Here is a 10,426-nt window from a genome sequence, read left to right on the forward strand (position 1 = left end):
CCAGGGCCAAGAAGATACTTATATGCTAAAGGTACAACCAGGCTTCCTCAGACCTCCTCACCTCCAAAAACAATGGTCAAGGGGGTACCCAAATACATACATACTACCGTCCTAAAAAGCCATAGTGTCACCACCACTGCCTTGAACCCACCAGGACGAAATGCATTATATAGTTTTTCCCTATTCATGAGCAGTCATGCAAAACAGCAAGCCCCATAAGGATCTTCATACGCCCCTGCCTCAGTCTACTTTCATTTACTGAAACGCACCCCACTATGCCTCTAAAGCGCCTGCCAAAATCCCCTATATCTTCCATGTCTTCTCTGAATTCTACCTTCAATCCCTGGAATGGGGTCCTGAGGCAGTCTGAAGAGAGAAGACGCGGAGGGGCAGGTCAGCCCCAGTCAAGGCCCCTGGCCGAGAAGCTCAGAAACACCGAAGAGATTATCACGTGCGTGGGGTTGGAGCGCCCTCTGCTTGCCGTGATTGGCCGCGGTAGCTGGTTGGATAAACCCATATCGCAGGCAAGCAGGAGGGCTGGCCAACTAGATCTAAAGGTGGTTCAGAGTCCAAGGTCCAAAGAGATAAAAGAACATTAACGAATAAGCCAAAGACCTCAGCAATAAATGAGGACTCAAGGATCGCACATTGTTTTTTCTCAGTATTACTAACACAATCTGTGACGGGAAAAGGTGTGAGTTGAGCCATGTGTCCTTAGACTGGGGATGGGAGGCATCCTTTTCAGAGGCCTAAACCCTATCCTCGCTCCAGTCTGTGATCTCTCTAATCCTGCTTTATTTTCACCCTCCCAAAGACCGATCACCTGAGGGTACTGGGGTGGTTCCACCCCCTTTCCTCCCCCTTTCCCCAAAATAGAGATGGTGGCAGGTAATGTGGTGAAATCACACGGATCTGGTTTGCAGAACTGCCTCTCATCTCTGTGACCTGGGAGAATTTAACCTCTCTAAGCCTCAAGTGGTCTCATTTATAAAATGGAATAATAATCTCCGCTTCACTATGGTGAGAATTAAGTCAAACAGCGCCTATATAAGGTGGCTGACACACAGCACACGTGAACCACATGTTCCCTTCCTCTACTCCTTTCCTGGTGAATTTAAATCTTATTAATTCAGGGCACCTGGGTGGCTCAGATTGGTTGAAGGTCTGACTTTTGTTCAGATCATGATCTCATGATTCATGAATTTGAGCCCCCCCCCCCCCCATTGGGCTCACGGCTATCAGTGCAGAGCCTGTTTGGGATTCTCTGCCCCCTCCTCTCTCCACTCCTCCCCTGCTCTCTCTCTCTCTCTCTCTCTCTCAAAAATAGATAAACATTAAAAAAAAAACTTATTAATTCAACTCTGCGCCAAGCCCCACCCTTCCTTTTGGCAAACAGAGGGAGGCACCTCTTCTCTCCTCCACCCACTCTGAAGTGGTCAGAGTACAGAGAGCAGCTGTGAAGTCAGAGTGGACAACCAGCCTCCCCTGAAGCTAAAGGGTCCCCCGGAGAGGATGAAGTTCTCTGTGGCTGCCCTCTTTCTCATCATCCTCATCACCACTCCGGCTTTGTACGGCCAGTCAAGTGAGTCCACCTGTCCCTGCAGGGCTGGAATGAGAAAGGGCAGCTGGCAGTGAGGTGACATCAAGAGTCCTGTCAGGTCTCCGTCATCAGCCGTGGGCCCTCTCCCCTCCTGCAGGCACACTCCTCAAACTCTCTCCTTTGCAAGGAGAGCTGGGCTGGTATCTAGATCCCTTCTGGGATCATCAGGCAGTTCCAGGAAGCTGGGTCAAGGTCATGTCAGGAATCCCAAAGTTGGAGAATAGTGAGCGATCATTTAGGAGGAGCCAAGGAAGTAATAGGAGATACGAGAATAAACGTGAGCAACAAAAGGAGGACAGGAAGATAGCTGGATAAGAAAAGCTACAGGTGCTCTGAGAGAGCAGGACAAAAGGTACTGGGAAGGGGGCTGAAGTGATGTTTGGGGCCAAGCCCAGGGGTGGGGAGTCTGAACCTAGATACTCTTCCTTGTAGTGTCTGGCACAGATTTCTGGGACTATCATGGCAGCCAAAGGAAGGCCCAATGGGATGCCCAGGTGTGCAGTGCAGGATTTCATGGCCTCTGTCCCCATTCCCCAGCCTGGGTTTAAATAAAGGCTATAGAAAAGAGAAAGGGGTTGAAAGGTTTTGGGAGCCACAGGATGCTTGGGACCTATGGAGAACAAGGTTTGTTTTTCCCACTCTCTATCCCTGCCTCAACCATCATATGTGAGGACCTGGCAACAAGAAAGAGACCAAGCCACTCAGACTTTCCACATACCAACTTCCATGTGCCCCAGCCCCTTTTTTTCTCCCTAAGGCTACCTTTAGCATGTGGTCTGGTCGGACTCTGGCATATAAACTCTCAGGGGAACAATGGTCATGCACACCACATATTCTGCCCACATGCTCTCAAGATGCCCCCTGGACTTTGTCATCTTTGCTTTGAGAACCAGGGTCATGGACGTCACTATGTGCAGAGCTGCATCTGGTGGGTGGCAGGAGGTAACATTGCCCTTAGGGAAGGTCAAACAGACCACTACGATGGGTTCAGTCTTCAAAAAAGTTTCGGAAAATGGCCCACCCAAAGCATGGATCAGCCAAATGGTACTCTTGAGATATTCCAATCTTGGCCACCAGCTGGAAGCAAAGGGTCAGGCGGCAAAGGGATCTGCACTCTGCAGTTTTGGGGGCTGGGAGAGGTCTCTACCTGCCCTCTTGTTTGATGTCCCAACTGATGAGTAGTCAGGGGAGCTCAAGAGAAACACATCACTAACAACAAACCAAGGCCAGCATTCTGACAGCATCAAAAAGAGGGGGGGAAGTGGCATTTCCAGGCAAGAAAAATGGTCAATTACTACCATCTACTCTTAATTGTAACAAGCATTGACTGAGCCTTACTATGTTCTGAATTAAGGGTTTTACCAGCATTTTCTCAACTAACCCTCACGATGATCCTAGGACATATAAGCATATTTTTACCCTAATTTAATGGATGAGACCTAGAGAGATTTTTTTAATTTGCCCATACTTCAAATCATTTGGTCAAGATACCGATTCCAGATGTCTGACCCGAAGCCTAAACAGAACACTTTTCTTCCCACCCTAACTTCTCTGGCTCACTGCTCATCTCACCCTCCTCGCTGACCTCAGCCCCTCTAATGCTGCTAGGATACAGTCCACAGCTCAGAAGGTGTGCTAGTCTCCCCTTCCCTCTCCAATTCTGTCTCCTCTTCTTTCTTCTCACATTGCATTGCTGCCATCTGTAGCGGCTCAGCATTCCCCAGACACTCGGCTTCCCCCACGCCTTCATGCCTTTCTTCCAGATCCCACAACCCTTTCATCTGCTTCAATCCCACTCATCTTTCAAGAAGCAAGCCATGCACTACATGCTGTGGGACTTCTTCCTCAGCCACCCAGGCTGGGGTAGGTACCCCTCATTCTGTTTTCCACAATTCATTTCACTTTCCCTTTTCACTCTGATTAGACAGTGAGATGTTCCAGAGTAATGATGGTGTCTTCCTCAGGGTTTTGCCCCCTTAGAGCTCAATATGTGTTGGCCAAATCAAGCCCTGGCTCACCAGCAAACATGAATAACCAAGTCACTTGCATTTGCTGAAACTCAGTTCAGAAGCTGAAGGTTCTAGATGTATGTCCACCCCCCCTTCCTTTTTTCATGTTCTCTGTTACCCATAAAGCTATCATCAGTCCCTGCTAACAGATGGTTTTGCCATCAGAAGTATGGAATGCAATGGGTGGGAGATGAAGGTAGGCAACCACAGGCTCGCTCTATGCCTAATTGGTTCAGCTTTCAATGTGATTCTCTCAGAAATTCCTGAGTCGGTGAACCATTCTCCCACCTGCTGCCTGAAGTATCATGAGAAAGTATTGCCAAAGAAATTGGTGGTGGGATACAGAAAGGCCCTCAACTGCTACCTGCCAGCAATCATGTAAGCATCCCCTGCAGACATTTCTGTGGAGGGGGAAGGGGAACCGGGGCCAGAATGAGATGCACAGAACCAAGAAGTCTCCATGTTAGAAGCAGGGGAGTCGTGCTTAAGGGCTTGGGCTTCGAATCTCGCAGGGAAGTCCTCGGTTGTTTATTTTTTTAATATTTATTTATTTTTGGGAGAGAGAGAAAGAGGGATAGAGTGGGAGAGGACAGAAAGAGAGGGAAACAGAGGATCTGAAGTGGGCTCTGCGCTGACAGTAGCAAGCCTGATGCGGGGCTCGAACTCATGAACCACGCAAGATCATAACCTGAGCCAAAGTTGGACGCTTAACCTACTGAACCATGCATGAGCCCCAGGCCTGAGTTTAATTCTTGATGTTGCCACTTATAGTTTTGTGGACTGATAAATGACAGCCATAATGGTACCCATGCCTAAGTATCTTGGTTGAGCAGGGAACAGGCTGAAACAGGGACAATGAAGCCAGGTCTAGAAGCCAGAGAGGGAGGCCTACTGAGGGAATTCAGATGGGGGAGGCCTAGGGATGCAGTAAAGAGTATGAGGTGAGCCCCCGGTGAGCTAAAAATGGGGGAGTGTAGACTGGACCCCCACCCTACTCCATGCTCACTGACATTCTAACTCTGCCTCCACAGTTTTGTCACCAAAAAGAATCGAGAGGTCTGCGCCAACCCCAACAACAAATGGGTCCAAGAGTACATCAAGGATCCCAATCTACCTTTGCTGCCTCCCAGGAACTTGGCCCAGGTTAAAAGTATTAGAACATAGGAAGGCCGACCCCAGCTCGAAGCTCTGAAGCCTCGGTGGGAGTCCAGGTTCTGGAAAGAAAAATGCAACCCTGTGAAAATGCAGGTGGCCATGTGGTCTGGATGACAGTGGTATTGAGAGAAGCTGGCCCCTGATGCAAAAAGTAATTAAAAGTATTTCAAACACTTTCTCAATCTCCAGAGGAAATGCCAAAGTTAAGGGAGGTGGGGATAAATACATTCTCAATACACAGAAATATGTATTTCACATCTTTCTCTTGGCTCTGCCTTTGGGGCCTCCCCTCCCACCTGCACACCAGCCATCCTAAATAATTATGGCCAGCTTCCGACCTGCCACATCTCTGGCCCCTTACTCATGAAATGCCTGATAGAACTCCTGACTTTTCCTGTCCATCCTTATCCCTTTACTAGATTTCTTTTTCTTCTTCTTTTCTCTTAAAACATTTCTTTTTTAGCAACCAGAGTGGGAATATTCACATGCTAATAATTTTTGTCCCTGTTGCAGAGGTTTTGTTAGATCCCCAACACAAAAGAGAAGTATAGATCTCAGTATCTCCAGTTTGCTCATGCTGCAGCCCCATCAGGGCTTCATTCCTTTTTAAGGCTGAATAATGTTTCATTGTGTGTATGCACCACATTTTGTGTATCCATTCATCCATTGTGGACATCTGAGGATCCATACCCCCTTTTCTTGACATTAGCTAGACTTAGCGGATCTTGGTTTCCATTACTGGTGCCAAAAGCACTTTAACTTGTACAATGGCCCATCAGTCACCAGCCAGGGCCTCAGAGACAGATAAGGGTCCAAGACTCTGACCCACAGGCTTCCTGCCCTTGTCCCTCCACAGCAGGGAAGTGGTACATGTTTTAGAACCTCCTGGCCTGGAGGTTCCTGCTCCTTGACCCAGAAATTTCTCTCCACCCTCCTTGCTATCAGAGCTGAGGCATTACAACTGAACATGATCAAATTTCTCCCTCTAGTAGCTCACAAACCAGGGACAACAGAATCACTAACAAATACAACATAGTCAGGCTCAGATCTTTGCTTGCAGAGGCCAAAGTGGACATGGAGGGATGTCAGGGCTTGGATTGACACAGGAACCAGAACAAATTCAGCATGTACACCCAAGGCAGCAGGAAGTTTCAAAGTCCTTAGCCAGCACCAGGGTCAAAAACCAGGGAACCAGAGTTCACAAGCCTAAAGGACAGGATGGAGCTGAAAACAGGAAGCACAGGCCAGGGCCAGGATCCTGGCAAGCCAGAAAGGAAATGTTGTTTGTTGTTTCTCTGTGTGTGTCTCTCTGTCTCTGTCTCTGTCTCTCTCTCTCTCTCTCCTTTTTTCTTTTTCTTTTTCTTTTTTTCTTGTTTTTTTTTTTTGATCCATCACAGTTCAGAGTTGAGATGTCAGTCTAAAAGCCTAATTGAAAATCTATATACAAAGTCAAATTCACACCCCAGCACATAATACAAAGCTTGCCAGAAACTCCTAACAGTTCAGAACTGGACATACTTTTCTTAGGTACGTTCAGTTGTTTTCAAAGAGGGCTATTCCTCATCTTTTCAAGGTAAATAGATGCCTGGCTTTAGACACATGCACACACACACAAAGGCCCTCCTCATCAGGACACACAAGGGTCTTCTAACCCTGGTCATCCTAAAGCAAAGACCTCATCCACATAAACCTACACCTAACCAGCTTACTTGACTGTCAGCCTTATGGGACGTGGGTGATCAATTGGGAGGGAATGGAAAATAAGGCCTAGAACAGTAGGTGGTTTTCACTGCTATATCAGAGAAAGGCCTTCAGCTCAAAACAGGAGAAGACCACACACAGCAACATGGAGGAACCAATGGGTAGGACAGGAAGGCAAAACATGAGGAAAAATTCTGGGTAGTACAAAGAGAATTTTATGTGGAGGTGAGAGTTCTCGCCACATGTCCCTTCTCTGTACAGCCATTTGCTGCACCATGAGCATTTGAACCAGATGACCAGATGTCCTGGGGCTGGATTTGGCTGGCCTGTAAGAAATGGTATTTGGCCTGGCTCCAGGTGTGTTGTAATTTGCCATAATCCCTGAACTTCTGCCATTGTCGATAGCATGAATGTTTTCTGGGGCAAGATGGCAACCCCCCCCCCCCCCATTGCTCAGCAAGATCCTCCCCCAGAGAATCAGGGTGGGTCCAAGCCCTGGGGGTCTCTGAAATGTGGGATTTTGAAACACAACCCCTGGGTGGCTCAGTCGGTTGAGCGTCGGACTTCAGCTCAGGTCATGATCTCACGGTTTGTGAGTTTGAGCCCCGCATCCAGCCCTGTGCTGACAGCTCGGAGCCTGGAGCCTGCTTCAGATTCTGTGTCTCCTTCTCTCTCTGCCCATCCCCCGCTTATGCTCTCTCTCTCTCTGTCTCTCAAAAATAAATAAATAAATGTAAAAAAAATTTTTTTTTAAATAAAATAAGAAACAACCCATCTGAGATAAAGCTGGAGGGAGGGGCCGCCTGGCAGGTGGACAGCTTGGACATGGACAGGGTAGAGGCGAGGAGTGGACGGAGGCCTGAAACAAAGGAGGGTGCTTGATTACAGGTGGGTGAGAGAGAGAGCAAAGTTCCTGTGCCAGAGACTAGAGAGCTGGATGAAGCCATTTCCATCTCTGCCGCACCAGCGCATATCAGCTCGCACACAGATCCACCCACTAGTTGGCTAAGCAGCGCCACCTACTGGAGAACAGGGCCATTACACTTAGCCCAGTCCAACTGTGCCCTCCAAGCACATCCCCTAGAAGACCAGCACAAGTCACTCTACCTGCTTAGTTTACAGACTATAAAAGTCTTCATAGTTTCAGTTCTAGGGGAAACTGGATGTAACTTCATTCAGGCTTCATTCTGTTTGCTGGTTAACTTATTTGTTTTCTTTCTTCTGTTTTTGCTTGCATTGTTTTCTTTTTTCTTTCTTTTCTTGCTCTTTCTTGGATACAGAAAGGACACTTTATGATTATTTTTTTACTTTATTTTATTATTTTATTTTTATTCTATTTAACTTTCTTTATTTTATTCTATAAATTTTTTTAACTTTTAGATTTTTTCTTACCTTTTTTTTCTTTCCTTTCCCTTTTTTTCTATTTTATCAAGCTTCTTTCAACAAGCAGACCAAAGCACATCTAGGATCTAGCTTCTTTTATTTGATTTTTGTTTTGTTTTTAATTTTTTAATTTTTACTTTTAATTTTATTAATTGTTTTCTTCCTCCAAAATACAAAAGGATGGAATTCTCCATCACCCCCCCCAAAAAAAAAAAAACAGGAAGAAGTGACAGCCAGAGATTTAATCAACACAGATATAAGTAAGATGTCTGAACTAGAACTTAGAACCATGATAATAAGAATACTAGCTGGGTTAATGAAAAAATGCTCAACATCACTCATCATTGGGGAAATACTATTCAAAACCACAATGAGATATCACCTCAAACCTGCCAGAATAGCTAACATTAACAACTCAGGCAACAACAGATGTTGGTGAGGATGTGGAGAAAGAGGATCTCTTTTGCACTGCTGGTGGGAATGCAAACTGGTGCAGCCACTCTGGAAAACAGTATGGAGGTTCCTCAAAAAATTAAAAATAGAACTTCATTATGAACCAGCAATTGCACTACTAGGTATTGACCCAAGGGATACAGGTGTGCTGTTTCAAAGGGGCACATGAACCCCAATGTTTACAGCAGTGCTATCAACAATAGCCAAAGTATGGAAAGAGCTCAAATGTCCATCAACAGATGAATGGATAAAGAAGATGTGGTATCCTTTCTTGATAATACAATAGAGTATTACTCAGCAATCAAAAAGAATGAAATCTTTCCATTTGCAACTATGCGGATGGAACTAGAGGGTATTATGCTAAATGAAATTAGTCAGAGAAAGACAAATATCATGACTTCACTCATATGAGGAATTTAAGATACAAAACAGATGAATGTAAGAGAAGTGAAGCAAAAATAATATAAAAACAGGGAGGGGGACAAAACATAAGAGACTCTGAAATATACAGAACAGAGGGTTACTGGAGGGTTTGTGGAAGGGGGGATGAACTAAATGGGTAAGGGGCATTAAGGAATCTACTCCTGAAATCATTGTTGCACTATATGCTAACTAACTTGTATATAAATTTAAAAATAAATTTAAAATAAATTAAAGATCTTTCAAGACGGTGGAAGAGCATGGAAGTTTTTTGTGTGTCTCACATCCATGAAATACAGCCAGACCAACACTAAACCATCCTGCACACCAAGAAAACTGATCTGAGGATTAACACAACAATCTGCCCAACCTGAACCACAGAATTCAGCAGGTACACAGCGTGGAGAGATGAACTTGGGGAGAGAGAAGCTACAGAGGGCAGGGAGCCACTTTTGCATGTGGAGAGAGGAAGGAGATGGGGGCGGGGGAGATTATGGGAAAAGCACCACTCCCCAAAAGCAGCTGGAGAGAAAGTGGAAAATTGGAAACAGCCACAGGGACTGAACTAAAAAGGGAGAAAGGAGAAAGGAGGGGTTTTAAATTCCATTAAGACTGTAAACAGGGGGAGCACAGAGTCTGAAACTCTGCAGCTTGATACCTGGTGGTGTTCTGGTGGGAAGGGAGAATCCCCAGGAGCAGAGCGGGGTCCGGGAGGTTCTTGGCCACACAGGGAGAAGCAGTCCCACTGCTGAAAGGACATTTGGTAGAGGCTGTGAGGCCACCTGGGCCCAGTAGACCCCAGAGAATGGCCACATTTGCTGATGTTGGAACAAGGTCATTGGGGATGAAGCCTGGTGCCAGATGTGTGTTGTGATTTTCCATAATCCCTGAGGCGCTGCTGCTACCCTGTCTTGCAAACGTTTTCTGGGGTGGGCTGGCACCCGGCTATAGTCTGCTGATGGGCAGCAGCAGCACGGTCCCGCAAGCATTCCTGGGTGCGGTCAGCACCCAGCCATTGCTCAGTGAGACCCTCTGCAGAGGAGCAGAACAGGTCAAAGCCACAGTCCCTAAGAAGGGGGGCTGGGGAAGGCAGCCACATCTGAGACAAAACTTGGAAGGGAGGTGCTGCCTGGGGTTTGGTCATGGACAGTGTGGAAGCGGGGAGTGGATGGATGACAAAGACAAAGGACAGTGCACGATTGTTGATAGGGGAGAACAGAGTTCCAATACTAGAGACTAGTGCCATTTTCACCACTCCCACACATGCACATATGCACCTACAAGCGCCACAACAATCCACCCCAGTAGGCTAGCAGCGCCATCTAGTGGAGAACCGAGTCATTACACTAAGCCCTGCACAACTCGCTCTTCAAGAGTGGCCAACCTCGCTCTTCAAGAACACAAGTCTCACTGCCTGCTTAGTTTATGGACTATAAAGCGCTTCATAGTTTGACTTCAGGGGAAAACGAAATAATTTCAATCGTATTTCAGTCTGTTAGCTGGTCCAACTATTCAATTTTCTTTCTTTCTTTCTTTTCTCTTTTTCATTTCTTTTCTTTTTCTTGAATACATAAAGAGAAAAAATTCATTTTTATTGTCAAACTTTATTAAAAATATTTTTCTTATTTTTTTCTACTATATTTTTTACTTTTGTGTACATTTTTTCAAATTCTATTTTACTTCCATCATTTCATTTTAGTCTACT

General features: G+C 46.0%; 1 protein-coding gene across 1 annotated transcript; it reads left to right on the forward strand.

Moving 5' to 3' along the window:
* Positions 1-1,427: 1,427 nt before the first annotated feature.
* Positions 1,428-4,940, forward strand: CCL16 (C-C motif chemokine ligand 16). The gene is made up of 3 exons (XM_019423981.2): positions 1,428-1,582; positions 3,867-3,987; positions 4,641-4,940. The coding sequence occupies exons 1-3, from the start codon at positions 1,513-1,515 to the stop codon at positions 4,771-4,773; spliced, it is 324 nt and encodes a 107-aa protein (XP_019279526.1). The 5' UTR covers positions 1,428-1,512; the 3' UTR covers positions 4,774-4,940.
* Positions 4,941-10,426: the final 5,486 nt, after the last annotated feature.

Source organism: Panthera pardus, unplaced genomic scaffold (assembly GCF_024362965.1).
Source record: "Panthera pardus isolate Hobbes unplaced genomic scaffold, ASM2436296v1 HiC_scaffold_3, whole genome shotgun sequence".
NCBI classification, from domain to species: Eukaryota; Metazoa; Chordata; class Mammalia; order Carnivora; family Felidae; genus Panthera; species Panthera pardus.